Source organism: Cherax quadricarinatus, chromosome 86 (assembly GCF_038502225.1).
Source record: "Cherax quadricarinatus isolate ZL_2023a chromosome 86, ASM3850222v1, whole genome shotgun sequence".
NCBI classification, from domain to species: domain Eukaryota; kingdom Metazoa; phylum Arthropoda; class Malacostraca; order Decapoda; family Parastacidae; genus Cherax; species Cherax quadricarinatus.
The window spans coordinates 3,927,485-3,947,436 of NC_091377.1; the positions used below are offsets into that span (position 1 = coordinate 3,927,485).

General features: G+C 43.0%; 1 protein-coding gene and 1 long non-coding RNA gene across 5 annotated transcripts in view; both read left to right on the forward strand.

Annotated features, from left to right (window-relative positions):
* The window catches only part of LOC128702975 (RNA binding protein fox-1 homolog 1-like), a 367,005-nt gene that overhangs the window by 183,498 nt on the left and 163,555 nt on the right, over positions 1-19,952 (forward strand). Inside the window, exon 2 of one of the 4 annotated variants that reach the window (XM_070103571.1) lies at positions 5,614-5,664. The exons of the other annotated variants lie outside the window; for them this stretch is intronic. Within the exon in view, the coding sequence (XP_069959672.1) occupies positions 5,620-5,664 (45 nt within the window). The 5' untranslated portion in view covers positions 5,614-5,619. The remainder of the gene's footprint in view (positions 1-5,613; positions 5,665-19,952) is intronic. 4 annotated transcript variants of the gene reach the window in all.
* LOC138855242 (uncharacterized) overlaps positions 1-19,952 on the forward strand; it is a 351,644-nt gene that overhangs the window by 113,515 nt on the left and 218,177 nt on the right. The window lies entirely within an intron of this gene.

Here is a 19,952-nt window from a genome sequence, read left to right on the forward strand (position 1 = left end):
CTTCAGCAGTACCAGAGGTCCCGTTAGTGGTCCAGCTCTGTCAGTCACTTGTCACGTCTGTCATATGTTTTTTTCCAGTAAAAGGTTTAAATTTTTCCAGGCATTTTCATCCGTGTTTACCGCTGTTATTACACCGTCCGCAAGTCCCGTTTCCACGCATTCTCATCCTCCTCACTCGCCAGTGTTCTCGTATATTACAGAACCTTCCCTCTGCTCGGAATGATCCACACGGGTATAGAGTTTTGGTAACTAATAATGTTCATCTGTTCTGTCTTATATTTTCCGACTTTCGTATCATGCTGCTTCCTAGCATAGTCTCTCACTGAACTCTGATCTCTTTGTTTTCCCTTTGTGAGCAGTTATATTTTTTTACTCAATCCTAACTTAATTTGGTTGGCCAGGCAGGTACCAGTCAGGCCTGGCCAAAGGCTGGTCTCGGGGAGTAGAAAAACTCGAGCCTCATCAAAGGTGTGGCTGGAGTGTTTGTAATAACTTGACCAGCCAGGCTATTACCATATGTACATTATAACCTAGTTGGTCTTTGCTTACCACTTTGTGTGTGTGTGTGTGTGTGTGTGTGACCAAATTAATGTCTGCATAAAGAACTCATTACCACTGTAACTTGTTCAACTATCAAAACTATGCGTTCCAGTCCCTGGACCCATTATGTACCTCTAATCCTTTGACTGTCGCCCACATGATGGGTATGGTGTGCGTAATAAAGATGTTAAACAAACTGGTCTATGCTCATGTAGGAACGTATCGACTTTTACCTTTACTGGTAGAAGGGGTTAAGAGTGAACGTCTGATGTTGACAGTATACTCTTGAATAGGACACGTCACGCTTGCCACACTTAGATATCTTTGTTGACGAAAAGTTTCACCTGCACTGCAGGCGAAACTTTTCATCCTGAGACAGTAGACGAGGTGGAGAGGTAGTTTGAGATAATCGGTCTCACCCTAAAGCAGAGGCATGAGGCTAGAGATTTATATTCAGGAAAGTGAGGTGTAGCAGCTTGAAGAGTAGGTCACAGGTGAGCTGGGCCCTCTAGTGGAAGGAGATCATTTATATGATAGAGCCTGGCCCGTGGCCGGGCTCCGGGAGTAGCAAGACTCGTAACTCATCATCAAAGATATATTAGTGTTCTCTGTTTATGGTACCCCTCAGACTTTTTTTTCTAATCTCCCCACTTATAAAGTGATGACCCCCTATAAAAACAAACTTGGAAAATGAAGTTGGTCTGTAGTTTCGTCCACTAACTCGGAGTCTTCTTGTACTCTGGTGCTTCCTCACCTAGATATTAGCCCTCTTATTAGGTACTGAATTGTTATCTGTCTTTTTCCTCCCTCTACCTGAAGGATGTCGGGGATTAACACCCTCTTGGCCCAGTCCCAAACAGGCTTCCTGGTGGATCAAGGCCTGATGAACCAAGTTGTTACTGCTGGCCACACACAGTCTTAAGTACGAACCATAACCCACTTGGTCAGGAACTGATCTTGAAGACAGCCAAAGATTTGTTGGTAATTTCCTTTATACACCAAGGGATGGCGTTGAAAAGTCGGGAACCTCTAGCACTCAGATTACAATTATTTGACATTTAGTGCGGGGTTTCAGTGGAGGCTTGCTGAAGCCACCTCAGTGTAATCCATGAGGATGAGTTTGTGCAAGTCTTTTAGAGAAGCAGCAAGAATTCTGTGGGTAAGCTGAAATTGGGAGTTAGTTAAGTCATATTGTGGAGTATTGTCATTTGCTTATTCTTTAAAAAACAAGTAGCACTCAACATACGTGGTTCGCTACTCTTCAACCTGTTACCAGTAGATATTAGAAATATTGCCGGAAACGAATATGAAAGTTCTCAAGAGGAAACTGGATTACTATTCTGCAAGTGCGTGATCATATGGGCCTGCAAGCCTCCGGCACCAACAGTTTACCTTACATGACTCACGAAATCGTAATGACACGATTGCAAACAAACCATACCCCGGCCGGGATTGAACCCGCGGGTTCAATCCCGGCCCGGGTATGGTTTGTTTACCTTACAGGTGGTCAGCTGGGAAGCCTGGCCTCTCAAGCAGGACTGCAAGATTAACAGAAAATAGGTCACAGGCATATCATAGGTACTGATTATTTAATGACCCTCTAAATGGCTCGTTAAGAGCATCCTAAATAAATAGTTGTTGCCTTGAGAGCTGGAGGTCACTCAAGAGTGATTTAGTGTGCTAGGTACAACACTTTCATCTCTTTACTTATATGGAAAAAACGAAAAACTCAAACAAGAGAAACTGTATACATAACACAGAAGGTTCACCCCATAGAACGAAAAGAACATGCAAAAGATTTAGTTCAAGTAACATCAACTGACCGATCTTTTAAAGAACGCACAAAAGATCTAGGTGAAATAACATCAGCTGACCAGTCTTTTAAAGAAGAACGAAGCAGATGCCATTAATGACAAGAAAATGAAAGGGATACCTGGAGGTTATTCCGGGGATCAACGCTCTCGCGGCCCGGTCCATGACCAGGCCTCCCGATAAATCAGGGCCTGATCAACTAGGCTGTCACTGCTGGCCGCACGCAGTCCAACGTGGATAATGAGAAGTTTCAAACGAGAGGAATGATACCAGTGGTAACTGAAATCACTTAAGCAGTCTCGCTTGTACTGTTCCCTTTTACTTGCTGGTGTTTGATTGGACTTCATCCTCTTTTCTGCAACATTACAACTTCCTGATGTGTTGTTTGTAACACCATAAGCCTAGTTATCATTCAACTCATATATATCTAATGTTGTGCCGAATAGGTAATAGGTAAAACTTGCGATTTTGGCTTAAATAGTAACCCTCTTCTTGCCGAATAAGGCAAACGAAAATTTGTGTATGCAATAATTTTTGCAAAAATCATTCTTAACCTAACGATATATATATATATATATATAATATATATATATATATATATATATATATATATATATATATATATATATATATATATATATATATATATATATATATATATATATATATATATATATATATATATATATTATTTATTTATATTGTAACCACGAACGAGTGGTATTTAATCAATAACAACACTGCCACTAGCCAAAAACTCGAACCCATGTCGTTTTGACCCGCCTCATGGTGAGCGAAAATCGCATGACCCTCTCTAACCCATGGGACCACCAAATCCTACAAGAATCAAGCACTCAGCAGAGCTAGGTGTGTGTGGACTCACCTAGTTGTGGTTGCGAGGGTCGATTCACAACTCCTGCCCCCCCCCCCTCTTCAACTGGCCGCTACCCGGTCACACTTCCCACTCCGTGAGCTTTATCATACCTCTTAAAGCTATGTATGGAACTTGCTTCCACTACATCATACCCAGGCTATTCCACTTCCTGACAACTATGACTGAAGAAATACTTCCTAACATCCCTGTGGTTCATCTGAGTCTTCAGCTTCCAACTGTGACCCCTTGTTGCTATGTCCCATCTCTGGAACATCCTGTCTTTGTCCACCTTGTGTATACCTCTCAATATTTTATATATCGTTATCATATCCCCCCCCCCCTAACTCTCCTGTCTTCCAGTGTCGTCAGGTCTATTTCCCTTAACCTCTCCTCCGGGACTAGTCTTGTTGCAAACCTCTGCACTTTCTCTAGTTTCCTTACGTACGTACGTGTGTGTGTGTGTGTGTGTGTGTGTGTGTGTGTTCATTCATTTGATTTATTTAGCAATTTCAACTATTTTTAGTTCAGACAAATAATTATGTAAAATTAACAGACTTCTGAATTCTGGTTGTTGATGATCGCCGACGTTTATATTGTACCCAGGAAGGCCACTAATGGCGTTATTGGACTTCAAATCCTCAATTTTGAGAGAAGCTTCAGCCTACCCCTAGGGACCCCAAAGCTTGTTCCGTCTTACAGAATTTCTCTTGGAGGCCTTGTTCATGGCGACTCTCGCTGTGCTGGTTAATATATTTTAGTGTGACGTTTCTTCCTTCACCTGGGACTTTATCAGTTCACTAGAGAATAAGTCATGAGTAGGAGGGAGGGTTTGAGTGGAAGAATTAGGTCATAAACCTATCCCACTTGAGTGACTTCAGGTATACTGCATGTGCAGTAATAAATGTTGGCTCTTGTTTGACTTTGTACCAGGCGAGACGAGCCTGGCCCAAGGACCGAACTCTGGGAGAAGAGGTCTCGGAACTCATTAGAGGTAAGGTAAAGGTACGCGTTATTTTTACAACTGAAGGAAGCAGTCGCTAGCGTAGTAACACGTGACGTTCATAGCCTTGTCTTTTTTACTAGTTGTTTACGATCTGTGCGCATGTGTATATATAACCCGCAGCAGCATGCGCGCCATTGTAATTTGTAGGGAAGCCTGATTTGTATGTAACACTGGAAGATGGTGCATGGGAGACCTGGTGCTGTTGACTGATGAGTGAACATAACACTGGAAGATGGTGCATGGGAGACCTGGTGCTGTTGACTGATGAGTGAACATAACACTGGAAGATGGTGCATGGGAGACCTGGTGCTGTTGACTGATGAGTGAACATAACACTGGAAGATGGTGCTTGGGAGACCTGGTGCTGTTGACTGATGAATGAACATAACACTGGAAGATGGTGCATGGGAGACCTGGTGCTGTTACCTGGTTACCTGGAGGGTTGACTGATGAATGAACATAACACTGGAAGATGGTGCTTGGGAGACCTGGTGCTGTTGACTGATGAGTGAACATAACACTGGAAGATGGTGCTTGGGAGACCTGGTGCTGTTGACTGATGAGTGAACATAACACTGGAAGATGGTGCATGGGAGACCTGGTGCTGTTGACTGATGAGTGAACATAACACTGGAAGATGGTGCATGGGAGACCTGGTGCTGTTGACTGATGAATGAACATAACACTGGAAGATGGGGCCTGAGAGACCTGGTGCTGTTGACTGATGAATGAACATAACACTGGAAGATGGGGCATGGGAGACCTGGTGCTGTTGACTATTGTGAGCATATCAACGCGGCTGCAGCAGAACAAAGTGGCGGGGTGGGCGGGTGGCACCCATCACCCTCTCTTCTCCCAAACACGATACCCACTCCGGCTTCTTCGCTAGCACACACCAGCATACATTATAGCGTGTTGCACTAACTTGTAATATGTGCTACATTTGAGTGGTGCACAAGAATATCTTAATATTGTGTGACAACACCACTCCACGATACCACACTTCTACATGTCATCAATGGGGCCAGATGAACAAGGCTGTGATGGGTATGTGGGGCTGCAGGTCACCAGCAGCAACAGCCTTGTTTGACCAGACAAGCACCAGACGATCCTGGCCCATGGCCGAGCTCCGGGAGTAGAAAAGCTCGAAACTTATCAAAGGCACAGGTAACCAACAGATAACAGATCCCACTAGAAATGAAAATACATTGACTTTGGTTTTCACATTGAACATGCTTGGCATGCTTGACAGTCGTATGTCAGGAAGGTAAAACCTCTTCTGAAAGGTTACTTGTCATTAACAGATGTGGTACATCCTTTAAGAACTGCGCGCGTCTACTAGCTTAAGTTTTGCTGTGGCCTTAACTGTTTTCCTCTTTGGCAGGTACGTATGCCAAGCGTGGGCCATCGCAGGCTGGGGCCCTCTCCAAAACACGTAAGCGAGGCATGCTAATTGAGACACTAATAGTAAACACCTAGACTGTGACTTGTCAACCCGGGCACTACTGATCATACTGTATCATCTAATACCTGTGATAAATGGTTTAAGATTAAGACACATGTGCAGCAATTGGGTATCTCATCAATAGAGATACACAACTGTTGCACATATCATAATCTTCAACTTGTCTATTTATACCATTTTCAACAAATGGTTTAGAAAACTGACAAGTTGAAGAATGAGACACTTGTGCAACGTGTGTTCAGTCTTGAAGACTGATGGACTGAACACATCGATTCCAGGCTGAGGGACTGATTACCTCAAACACCTCCTCTCCTTACACCTTTCTTCTTTGTATTGGGCTGATAAAGCCACTGCGTGGCGAAACGTTTGATCAATAGAGAGTTACATATGTTGCTTAAGTGTGTCATTCTTAGTTCAATACCTCTTGCACCTAGCACATATACTCTGTCCTCAGGAAGCCGATCTATCCCCAGTTGAGAGGTTTATCTGTTGTTAGGGGATAGTTCTGTCTATCCTCAGTGGTGAGATCTTCCTTCCCCTTTCTATCTTTGTGGAGATAAATATTATAAAATCCCGACACCTTGGAAAAAATACACAAATGAAGTATAACGAGATCCTGTGTTGACTACGTTTCGCCCACACAGTGGGCTTTATCAAGTCACAGAAACATAATCAGTAAAGGATCACATTATACAGCATTTGTGTGTTTTACCATCTTACCTTTGTGATAAGGAGGGTCTCAAGCACCCACCTGTTTACATTTTTTTCCCTGATCATTGTCAGTAGATGAGGCTCTCTTACCCGTCTATTATTGTCTGCATAAGGTTAAGGTACTTCTTCACTGTGAGTGGAACGCACCAAACGAGGTGATAATGGAGAACAACATATACAGTGTAAAGAGCAAGTGTAATCGGCCCCTGAAGGTAAATGATGCTTGAAGGTTACTTGATCAATAAAACCGGCTGATAAGAGCTGAGATTCTTGGCCTGGAGTTATGATTCGACTCTTAAAGGTACAACTGGGCGAGTACTTCATCTACGATAAGTGTTAGAACTTAATGGTTATAATCATAGCACCAGACTAGCCTGGCCCATGGCCGGGCTCCGAGAGTAGTAAGACTCTTGAAAATCATCAAAGATATGATTTTTAAAAGGGTGGAGGGGTAAACCAGCGGAAGTCCTCGGTCAGATGACCAAAAGCTCCAGCAGTGGGTCATCATATGACTAAGACCAACGTCAGGAAACGGTTATCCTGTTTCCTGACAAACATTATACCTACCTACTATAAGTGCCAAACACTCACTCATCAGACTTGAGTATTGACCATAATCACTAATCAGCTGTTTTTCATTGATAGATTTAGCTAATTAACTATTGACAGTCAGGAGTAGATTATTATAATTATAATCATGGGGAGCGCTAAACCCGTAGGATTATACAGCGCATGTGGGGGGGATGGAAGGTATTCAGGCTTAATTCAGGGAACCGGAGCACAGATCCAGTTCCCTAGATCAAGAGCCCCTCACCAACTTCAAGGAACCTCCCTTGAGGGAAGTCAGGAGTAGAGCTTAGCGGGTTATATATGTAATGTTCCTGACACGGTGTTGTGCCTTATTGTTACTTAGGAGTAGAGCTATCAACAGTAAAGCTTGGTCCCAGACTTAACTCACGAAATCGGTCTGAGGTACTTGAAGGGTTGTTTTCGAGAGAGTGGTATCATTGTCAGGTACCAGACTAGGCTTCCTGGTCACCCTTCTAGAGTCTGGTACCACTGCCCGGTACCAGACCAGGCTTCCCGGTCACCCTTCTAGAGTCTGGTACCACTGCAAGGTACCAGACCAGGCGTCTTAGCCACCCTTCGAGAGTCTGGTACCACTGCCCGGTACCAGACCAGGCTTCCCGGTCACCCTTCTAGAGTCTGGTACCACTGCAAGGTACCAGACCAGGCGTCTTAGCCACCCTTCGAGAGTCTGGTACCACTGCCCGGTACCAGACCAGGCTTCCTAGTGGATCAAGGTCTGACCAACCAGGCTATTATTACTGGTCGCTTGCTATCCAACGTACGAATCAGAAGCACAGGTATATGGTATGCCATGCCATGCCACTGTTTAGACATTGTAAAACTTTCAGGATTGGATATCGTTGTATTATCTACATTATTTTCATGACCCATGCGAGTTTAGAGCTTCCTCGTGGTAAACATCACTTTGGACAAACACCTGAACGGTTGGAAACACGCGTAAAATATTTGAAATATATATTATAATGACGCCTTGAAAAATACTGGGCTGAGGACGAGGGGGCAGTGACTCCCAGAATTGATGAAATCGAGACACATGTGCAACATCTGGGTATCTTTATTGTAGACGTTTCGCCATCCAGTGGCTTTATCAATACAAATTCCAGGACATAACTTGACAGGAGAACTATGTACAGAAGATGAGGTAATCAGTCCCTCAACCTAGCAGTAGGTGCGAAGAGCACCGTAGTCGAGGTTGAGGGACTGATTACCTCATCTTCTGTACATAGTTCTCCTGTCTTCAAGTTATGTCCTGGAATTTGTATTGATAAAGCCACTGGATGGCGAAACGTCTACAATAAAGATACCCAGATGTTGCACATGTGTCTCAATTTCATCTTGTCGGTATTGTATACCATTCTTGTACACACACTCCCAGAATTGTATACAGGTATTGTACAGGTTAAAAAAAATATTCATTGAAAGATCAAGAAATTCGTCAGAATGTGATAAGTATTTCACAGTGAAAAGATCATTCAAAGAGCGAAACGTTGAGAGGTACATAAACAAAGATAAAAGTATGGAGAACATGAAACTGTGATATACCTGTTACCGGTTTCGAGAGTTTACCTACTCGCGCAGCCTGGCCATGAACCAGACAGTCTGGTGCTTGCCTGATCAACCAGGCTGTACAACTTACAGGGCTTGAAAAAGCTGTAATTGGAGCGAAAAGTTGTTCCAAACTTGTGTTTGTCCATAAAAGCCGCGGCGCAGTAAGTACATACACTCAGTGAGCATAAGAGATCCAAAATAAGAAGGCGGCGTTCTATATAGTAGTATGTCATTGATGTCAGCTAGGCTTGTATGGTAGTATGTCATTGATGTCAGCTAGGCTTGTATGGTAGTATGTCATTGATGTCAGCTAGGCTTGTATGGTAGTATGTCATTGATGTCAGCTAGGCTTGTCTGGTAGTATGTCATTGATGTCAGCTAGGCTTGTATGGTAGTATGTCATTGATGTCAACTAGGCTTGTATGGTAGTATGTCATTGATGTCAGCTAGGCTTGTATAATAGTATGTCATTGATGTCAGCTGGGCTTGTATGGTAGTATGTCATTGATGTCAGCTAGGCTTGCATAGTAGTATGTCATTGATGTCAGCTAGACTTGTATAGTAGTATGTCATTGATGTCAGCTAGGCTTGTATGGTAGTATGTCATTGATGTCAGCTAGGCTTGTATGGTAGTATGTCATTGATGTCAGCTAGGCTTGTATGGTAGTATGTCATTGATGTCAGCTAGGCTTGTATAATAGTATGTCATTGATGTCAGCTGGGCTTGTATGGTAGTATGTCATTGATGTCAGCTAGGCTTGTATAGTAGTATGTCATTGATGTCAGCTAGACTTGTATAGTAGTATGTCATTGATGTCAGCTAGGTTTGTATGGTAGTATGTCATTGATGTCAGCTAGGCTTGTATAGTATGTCATTGATGTCAGCTAGGCTTGTATAGTAGTATGTCATTGATGTCAGCTAGGCTTGTATAGTAGTATGTCATTGATGTCAGCTAGGCTTGTATAGTAGTATGTCATTGATGTCAGCTAGGCTTGTATAGTAGTATGTCATTGATGTCAGCTTGGTTTGTATAGTAGTATGTCATTGATGTCAGCTAGGCTTGTATAGTAGTATGTCATTGATGTCAGCTAGGTTTGTATAGTAGTATGTCATTGATGTCAGCTAGGTTTGTATAGTAGTATGTCATTGATGTCAGCTAGGCTTGTATAGTAGTATGTCATTGATGTCAGCTAGGCTTGTATAGTAGTATGTCATTGATGTCAGCTAGGCTTGTATAGTAGTATGTCATTGATGTCAGCTAGGCTTGTATAATAGTATGTCATTGATGTCAGCCAGGCTTGTATAATAGTATGTCATTGATGTCAGCTAGGCTTGTATGGTAGTATGTCATTGATGTCAGCTAGGTTTGTATAGTAGTATGTCATTGATGTCAGCTAGGTTTGTATAGTAGTATGTCATTGATGTCAGCTAGGTTTGTATAGTATGTCATTGATGTCAGCTAGGTTTGTATAGTAGTATGTCATTGATGTCAGCTAGGCTTGTATACATTATACATGTAATGTATGTAGATAAATAGATACCCGACAAGTTGTTCAATTATAAACATGTGGATCACTTGGGTATCTCTATTGAGGAAACGTTTCGCCACACAGTGGCTTGATCAATCCTAAACAAAGAAGACTGGTGAAGATCAGGAGTTTGATTACATCATCGACTCCAGGCTGAGGGACCGATTACCTCAAACTCTTGATCTTCACCATTCTTCTTTGTTTAGGACTGATGAAGCCACTGCGTGGCGAAACGTTTCCTCAGTAAAGATACCTAAGTGTTACACGTGTCTAATTCATCAACATTACACATGTAGAAATATAGATTATTATTATTATTATTATTATTATTATTATTATTATTATTATTATTATTATTATTATTATTATTAGAATAAGGCTTTTCAATACAAGTTAAATTCCAGAATCATCAGAGTGTAAAGACAGTGAGACGTTCTCACGAGTATTGTTTATCTTGAGTCATCCAGCGCTGGAAAATTCTATCCATCAAGGCGGGTCATGCTATGTATACCGTACGTTTTAAATTATCAACTTGACTCATACATCGCTGGTTTAACAAGTGACGGCTACCTGAAGGATCAATGCCTGGTCAACTAGGCTGTTACTGCTGGCCTCGCGGTTTGATAATTTTAATGCTTCAGAATGATCTATAGTTTGGTTTTTGTTATTGTTTTGAGTAACGATAAAAACCTATTACCGTCGTGGTGATTTAGGATTTGAAACGAATCTCATGACATTGGATTAAACACAGTGGTACAAAGTTCTCTGATTAATGAGACAAGCTCTTCAGATGGTCTGGTCTGCGATCGGGTTGCAGTTATGCAGTCTACAACAGATAATCAACACGTGTATGGAATAACGCACACTCGTGCGAAGAAACACAGACAATCTCTATTTATGAACGAAGAGTTTGGAACAGGTCTTGTGTATTTATGAGCAGGAAGGGGAAACTTTCACCTCGTATATCTTCATGAAAAAAAAGAGAATAAAAGCAGCTGTAGCCTGTGACATCCGTGGATTTTAGTGAAGTATGAGGTGAATATCAGATGGCATCGAAAACAAAGCTGGAATGACCGGTCCAGCGTACCACAGTTAATACGTCAGCCAGCTGTCACCTCTGTATTGTCTTGGCCACCTGGCTGCTACTTTAAGGGAGGTAAAGTGAGGTTTCTTTACACGAGTCTTCAAGAGAAAACCGGATAAGTAACTTCACTAGGTGCCAGAAAGTCGTGGTCCCTTTACACTTATTGAGTTCTGTGTGTTCATTGCTTCCCTAGTCTTCATTAGGGAGTACAGCGCACCGTCCGCCAAGCCTGGTGGACGGTTGCAAATTTACGTACAAGCATATTCTATAAGCTATGGGCTTATTTGTATGTGATACTCTACTCGATCTTGTCTGATCCAGCCCCCCCCCCCCTCTCTCTCTCTCTCTCTCTCTCTCTCTCTCTCTCTCTCTCTCTCTCTCTCTCTCGCTGTCTTAATACAAGCTTAGAGGTTATGACAAGACTCTCGTGTTGACACCACCGTTATTTTAACCCTTCAGATTATAAAAGTATTGGTGGGCGTTCCCCATGATTGTGAATACAACGATATTGATTGTTGGGTCATTGTGGCTGCGTGGGAAGCGTCTTGGATATACACACCGTGATCCTGGTGGGGCCGTTACTCCAAACACATTACGCTGGCCAGCCAAGCCTGATCCAGGGCGGGAGAATCAACTCTCGAAACCTGTCAAAGGTTAATGACCCACTCGTATACGTTTTTTTTTTTTTGCTGGGGCCAAGTCATAGCTTCTGACCCCTGTGTGTTGCTTGCAGTTTGGTTGTGGCGTCTTCTTGGTCAGAGACTTCTTGCTTGATGCCGGTCCTTGAATTAGTATTGATAAAACCACTGGATGACGAAACGTAATAAAATCTTAAAGACGTGCTGGCAAAACACTTCCAAATTCTTGCATTAATTTCTGAAAAGGAAATAGCCAGTCATAAAGAATTCATTAACAGTTGATATTACCCTCTTACCTGGTGTCAGCATAGTAATGGTTCACAGCACAGTCTGGTTGACCAGGTAAGTACCAGACGAGCCTGGCCTCTCGCCGGGCTCCGGGAGTAGAAAAACTCTTGGAACTCATCAAAGGTATACCATTATTTTATATACATTTGGTGAGTAATACCTTTTTCAGGTAGACTCCCACAGCCCAGCCCTAGGTCAGGTTTGTCTGGTGCTTGTCTGGTCAAACAGGCTCTTGCTGCTGGCGGCCCATTTGTTCGCATATCCATCACAGCCTGGTTGATCCAAGACTTGGCGGAGCTACGTGTTAAGTTTCCTCTGGAATACAGTACTTCTACATTTGTTGTTGCGGGAGTATTTCTAATATCTTCTGGTAAGATGTTGAATAATCTGGGCCCGCAGATGTTGATACAATGTTCTCTTATTGTTTCCTTGGCTCCCCAGCTTTTCATTTTTTACATTTTCTCCTATATCTTTCACTCCAGTATGTTGTTATGGCAGTGTGCAGATTTGCGACCATATCCTCAAGTAGTCACCAATCTTGTAGTATGAAAGAGCCAACTTGAAAAGCCAGATTTAAAGTAGGGTCGCATTTTGTAATTTTTATGAATAATAACAATAATATTTTGTAACCATTGATACTCTGCAGTGTGGAACCTAAATAAAAGTGAATTCATTATTTATTTGATGTGAGGGCCGCATCCATTTCCAATAAGGGCCACATGCGGCCCTCTGGCCGCAGGTTGGGGGAGCTCCTGTTAGCGTGTCTCTCGCCTACCACCCACATTTTGCGTGCGGGCACCGTATGAGCATCATTGCAACTGTAGCTTGGCTCTAATTAATATCCTGGTCTCACTGGCTGTTGTTTCTTGGGACATGCAGTCAGACTTAGGCGCCATAATTCAACTGATTAGGTACAGTGTGCAGAACCCTATCATGTTCGCTTTTGCAGACAGTAAAGGGTGTGCATGATCTGGCCATCAACCTGGATAAAGGGTGTTCTGGATAGTAACGCGGCCCTCTCGCACCCAGCTAAATTTGGCAGATCAACCAGGTTGTGGTGGTTAAGTGGGGCAGTGAGTCACCACCAGCAACAGCCTAGTTGACCAGGCTAGCACCAGATGAGCCTGGCCCATGGCCAGGAACGCTGTGGCCTACAGCTCACATGACCAGGACTCGTGACGTCATAGCTAGCAAGAGAGCCTATCTATAAAGTAGCTGGGTTTATCTAAGTGTACTACACAAGTACACAGTAACATTACTGACAGGACTCTGAGAGTAGAAAGACTTAGAACTCATCAAAGGTATTTAACGAAAATATACAGGCTTACTGCAGTTAGATAATGGTAATTTGTAAAGGCAGTGATGCCATTTTATTTAAAATTCCAGGGTTGAAAATATCATCAGTGGTGTGTCAAGTATTTAAGCTGAAATGTGGTTTCATTATGGCGGTGATATTAAAGCAGGAGTGACATACCTTACCTTTACTTTTAATGAGTTTCGAGAGTTTTTCTACTCCCGGAGCCCGGCCATGATCCAGGCCCGTCTGGTGCTAGCCTGGTCAATCAGGATGTTGCTGTTGGTGGCCCGCTGCCCCACATATCCATCACAGTCTGGTTGATCTGGAACCTGGTGAAGATACTTGTCCAGTTTCCTCCTGAAGAAAATAAATGGTATAAAATACCGACACAATGGAAACATAAACACATATGCAGTTTAATGTGATCCTTTATTGACAACGCTTCGCCCACACAGTGGCCTTTTTCAACCCCAGGTTGACTTGAAAAAGCCCACTGTGTGGGCGAAACGTTGTCAATAAAGGATCACATTAAACTGCATATGTATTTATGTTTCCCCCTGAAGACTTCTACACTTGTCCCAGCAATGTTTCTGATATCTTCTGGTAAGATGTTGAATAATCTGGGACCACAAACAATAAAATAATATAAAATAAACTCTCCTAAAATAAACTCCTTGAAATCTGCCTGGATATTTTACTCCTCAGATACTACCCGTGACTGGTTTCTAGTGTTTTTCTGCCACTGAAGTCCGACCTGAAGTCAGTATTATTTTTTGAAGGCTTGTTCAACCAGACTGTTGCTGTTACTAAACATGCACTTGACTCTTTCTCTTGATCTTCTACGGTACATAAACATGTGTAGAGGCAGAAATGTTGATGTAAGGAAGCGCACCGTGAACCATTTCAAAAATAATTGAATCAAACGTTATGGGGGTAAACTTGATCCTGGCGGCAGTTGTGCGCCCGGGGGGGGGGGGTATAAGGTTTCAAGGTTCATTGTGAAACCTACTGGTTGTGGTGAACCCCAGGACGACGCTCTGGTGCTAGGCCAGTGCAATGGAATCCGTACTCCGTACCTTAGACCAGCACCATACGAGCCTGACCCATGGCTGGGCTCACGAAAGCGCTTGCAAATTCACTATTTTTCACAGTGGTTGTTTTGCATGTTGTGATATCACCTGTTTACTGTGATCTTATTGCAAGCTGTGAGCTCTTGAAAGGAAATCTATTAAGATGGCTGACCACTGTAATGTTTATATTTCTGGTGTGTTGTTGGATGACTGGCGTGGTAGGACGTGGTTGCCAAGAACCCAGGCGAGAAAGGCATGTCATCAATGTTGTGTAAAAAGTGATTTGAGAGGGAGTAGTGGCGCGTTGATCAGCTGTGCCAGAGAGAGTCTGGTTTTGTTTATACTGGTGTTACTGGTGTCACTTAATCTAACGAGCTCAGTTTCAAGGAAGCCATACTAGCTTGTTTCACCAACTATGTTTTATTAACTTTTTTGACTAAGGTATTTGAGGAGGTAGATCATGGTAATGAATATATTGTGTATATGGACTTCAGTAAGGCTTTTGACAGGGTCCCACATCAGAGACTATTGAGGAAAATTAAGGCACATGGAATAGGAGAAATTTTTTCCTGGATAGAGGCATGGTTGACAAATAGGCAGCAGAGAGTTTGCATAAATGGGGAGAAATCAGAGTGGGGAAGCATCACGAGCGGTGTTCCACAGGGGTCAGTGTTGGGCCCCCTGTTGTTCACAATCTACATCAACGACAGTGATGAGGGCATAAAGAGCGACATAAGCAAGTTTGCCGATGACACCAAAATAGGCCGTCGAATTCATTCTGACGAGGACATAGAGCACTCCAGGAAGATTTGAATAGACTGATGCAGTGGTCGGAGAAGTGCCAGATGCAGTTTAATATAGACAAAATCAAAGTTTTAAATGTTGGACAGGAAAATAACCATGCCACATATAAACTAAATAATGTCGATCTTAATATTACGGATTGCGAAAAAGATTTAGGAGTTCTGGTTAGCAGTAATCTGAAATTAAGACAACAGTGCATAAGTGTTCGCAATAAAGCTAACAGAATCCTTGGCTTCATATCAAGAAGCATAAATAATAGGAGTCCTCAGGTTGCTCTTCAACTCTATATATATCCTTGGTTAAACCTCATTTAGATTATGCTGCACAGTTTTGGTCACCGTATTACAGAATGGATATAAATGCTCTGGAAAACATACAAAGGAGGATGACAAAGTTGATCCCATGTATCAGAAATCTTCCCTATGAGGATAGACTGAGGGACCTGAATCTGCACTCTCTAGAAAGGCGTAGAATTAGGGGGGATATGATTGAGGTGTATAAATGGAAGACAGGAATAAATAAAGGGGATGTAAATAATATGCTGAAAATACCTGTATGTCAGAGAGTCCCTTATCTGCACGGAGTTGCTGAACACCACAAATGAGGTAGTTGAAGTTCTATCAATAAAGATCGAGAACCAAAACCTAGTCATTGTGGTTGTATACAAGCCACCAGATGCAACCTCACAACAGTTCAAGGAACAGCTACTGAAAATTTATTACTGTTTGGAAAACCTTCCAGCTCCATCCCCAAACATCTTACTGCTTGGTGATTTCAACCTAAGGCATACAAAATGGAAGAATGTAGCAAATAATGTTATAGCTGAAACAATCCCCTGCGAAAAACACACCTTAAGCCAGCAGATAGTGGAGCCAACAAGACTAGAAAACACACTTGACCTTATCTTCACAAATAATGAGGACCTGATAAGAGACATAAGAATATCAAAAACAACTAATTCCGATCACAACCTAATCGAAGTCCAGACGTACATGCATAGGGGTCCTGATCAGCAGAATGCATGTACCTGTGAAGGTGTCTTCACAAAATACAACTTCAACAACAAGAACATCAACTGGGACCAGGTAAACCATGTCCTAAACGAAACATGTTGAGAAGATGTCTTAAATGACATGGATCCAAACCAGTGCCTTGAAAGGATCAACTTCCTGGTAGCCGAAGCATGTTCTAGGCATATTCCCCTAAGAAAGAAGAAGAGCAGGAGTAAACTGGAGAGAAAAAGACGCTTCCTCTACAGAAGACGACGAAGAGTCACTGAGCTCCTCAGGAGTGCTAGAACATCTGATACACGAAAGGAGGCGCTGACCAGGAAAGTGGAAACTATCGAACTTAAGCTAAATGACTCTTACAGGAACCAGGAGAGGCAGGAGGAGCTTAAAGCTATTAGTGAAATTGAAAGAAATTCAAAATATTTCTTTTCATATGCCAAAAACAAGGCAAATACCACATCTAGTATCGGGCCCTTACTCAGACAGGATGGGACTTACACAGATGACAACAAGGAAATGAGTGAATATTGAAATCCCAGTACGACTCTGTGTTTAGTGAACCACTAATCGGTCTGAGGATCGACGACCCAAATGATTTCTTCATGAATGAGCCTCAAAACTCCATAAATGTATGCCAGATTTCCGACATTACCCTAACTCCGATAGATTTCGAAAAAGCCATTGACAACATGCCTATGCACTCAGCCCAGGGCCCAGACTCGTGGAACTCTGTTTTCATTAAGAACTGCAAGAAACCCCTCTCGCATGCCCTAAGTACACTATGGAGGAAGAGCTTGGACATGGGTGAAATTCCACAGTCACTTAAAACAACGGATATAGCCCCACTCCATAAAGGTGGCAGCAAAGCATTAGCTAAGAACTATAGACCAATAGCTCTGACGTCCCACATCATAAAAATCTTTGAAAGAGTGCTAAGAAGCAGGATTGCAAATCACCTGGATTCCCAAAATCTGCACAATCCAGGGCAACATGGGTTCAGGGCAGGTCGCTCCTGCCTCTCACAACTACTGGATCACTATGACATGGCCTTGGATGCACTGGAAGAAAATCAGAATGCAGATGTAATATACACAGACTTTGCAAAAGCATTTGACAAATGCGATCATGGCGTAATAGCCCATAAAATACGTGCTAAAGGAATAACTGGGAAAGTGGGGAGATGGATCTTCAACTTCCTAACAAATCGAACACAAAGAGTAGTGGTCAACAGAGTTAAATCGGAGGCTGCCATAGTGAAGAGCTCTTTTCCACAAGGCACAGTACTCGCCCCCATCTTATTCCTTATCCTCATATCAGACATAAACAGAGATATACACCACAGCACCGTATCATCCTTTGCGGATGATACTAGGATCTGCATGAGGCTGTCATCTGCTGAGGACGCGGTTAATCTCCAAGAAGATATAAACAAAGTTTTCCAATGGGCAACGGTAAACAATATGATGTTCAATGAGGACAAATTCCAACTACTCCGTTATGGAAAACTGGAGGAGATAATAATTAGAACAGAGTATACTACTGGCTCCGGCCATACAATAGAGCGGAAAACTAATGTAAGGGACCTGGGAGTAGTAATGTCTGAGGATCTCACTTTCAAGGATCACAACAGTGCCACGATCGCACGTGCAAAGAAAATGATAGGATGGATAATGAGAACTTTCAAAACGAGAGATGCCAAGCCCATGATCCTTTTCAAATCACTTGTTCTCTCTAGGCTGGAATACTGCTGTACATTAACATCTCCATTCAAAGCAGGTGAAATCGCAGATCTAGAGAGTGTACAGAGATCCTTTACTGCACGTATAAGTTCTGTCAAGCACCTTAACTACTGGGAACGCTTGGAAGCACTTGACTTGTACTCGTTGGAACGTAGGAGGGAGAGATATATCATAATCTACACTTGGAAAATCTTGGAAGGAATGGTCCCAAATCTGCACACAGAAATCACTCCCTACGAAAGTAAAAGACTGGGCAGGCGATGCAAAATGCCCCCAATAAAAAGTAGGGGCGCCATTGGTACACTAAGGGAAAACACCATAAGTGTCCGGGGCCCAAAACTGTTCAACAGCCTCCCATCAAGCATTAGGGGAATTGCCAATAAACCCCTGGCTGCCTTCAAGAGAGAGCTGGACAGATACCTAAAGTCAGTGCCGGATCAGCCGGGCTGTGGCTCGTACGTTGGACTGCGTGCGGCCAGCAGTAACAGCCTAGTTGATCAGGCCCTGATCCATCGGGAGGCCTGGTCATGGACCGGGCCGCGGGGGCGTTGATCCCCGGAATAACCTCCAGGTAACCTCCAGGTAGACAGGACTCGTAGCAATTGTTTTAAGTTAGAATTCAGATTCAGGAAGGATATAGGAAAGCACTGGTTTGGTAATAGAGTTGTGGATGAGTGGAACAAACTCCCAAGTACAGTTATTGAGGCTAAAACGTTGTGTAGTTTTAAAAATAGGTTAGATAAATACATGAGTGGGTGTGGGTGGGTGTGAGTTGGACCTGATTAGCTTGTGCTACTAGGTCATTTGTCGTGTTCCTTAAGTGAATGTGACCTGACCTGACTAGGTTGGGGCATTGGCTTAAGCCGGTAGGAGTCTTGGACCTGCCTCGCATGGGCCAGTAGACCTGCTGCAGTGTTCCTTCTTTCTTATGTTCTTATGCCGACATGGGACAGACGTCCTCCAGGAAGCTTGGTCTGGGACCGGGCTGCGAGGGTTTTGATCCCCCCCACTCCCCTTCTGGTATCCATCAGGTAATTATTATTGAGGGGACTGAGGGACTGGTCATCGCCTGTTTAAAAAATAGTCTGGTGATACCTACAAGATGTGGTAAAGGACACTTACGTACAATTCATGGCCACGTATTTAAAGAAACGTTTCGCCACGAGTGGCTTCTTCAGTCCTGAAGAAGCCACTCGTGGCGAAACGTTTCCTCTAATCAATAAGTGTCTTTTTGCTACATCGCCTATCTAGATTAAGGGACTGATCACCTCAGAATTACTATTGCTGTCTTCAGTTTTATATTCGCCTCTACTGAAGAAGCCTATTGTGCAGATGAAACGTTTTGACAAGGATGCCCAAATGTTGCACATGCCTCATTCATCAACTTGTTTATATATGTGCTCTTCTGGCAGTTTGCAGATGTTAAGGTATAGTTCATAAGCCGTCCTGGCCGCTCCTGACTGTTTGTGGGTGTCAAGGTATATAGTTTTGTGACTTGAAAAAAAGCCCACTGTGTGGGCGAAACGTTGTCAATAAAGGATCACATTAAACTGCATATGTGTTTACGTTTCCGTATAGCTCCTAAGTCGTCCTGGCCGCTCCTAATTCTTATCGACTGATTATATTTGCTTCCTGACTTGCAGGGTCCTGGGATATACTTGTCACGGGTTTTAGGTGGTTTCTATTCTCGCAGCCAGGCTTTCCTGTAGATTGCCAGTTCAGCTAGGCTATTGCTGTTAGTGGCCCGCTGGCCAACATAGGGATCACATTATGTGCTCTTTGGAGTAAGTACTGGTCCACTTTCTTCTTGAAGACTTTGTTCTGGCAGCATTTCTGATATCTACTGCTGCCTGATCAAGTAGGCTGCTCGGTGCTGGCGGCATTCATTTCACTGCAGGCACCATGTGGTTGTCTTCAAGAGGGAGCTGGACAGATACCTAAAGACGGT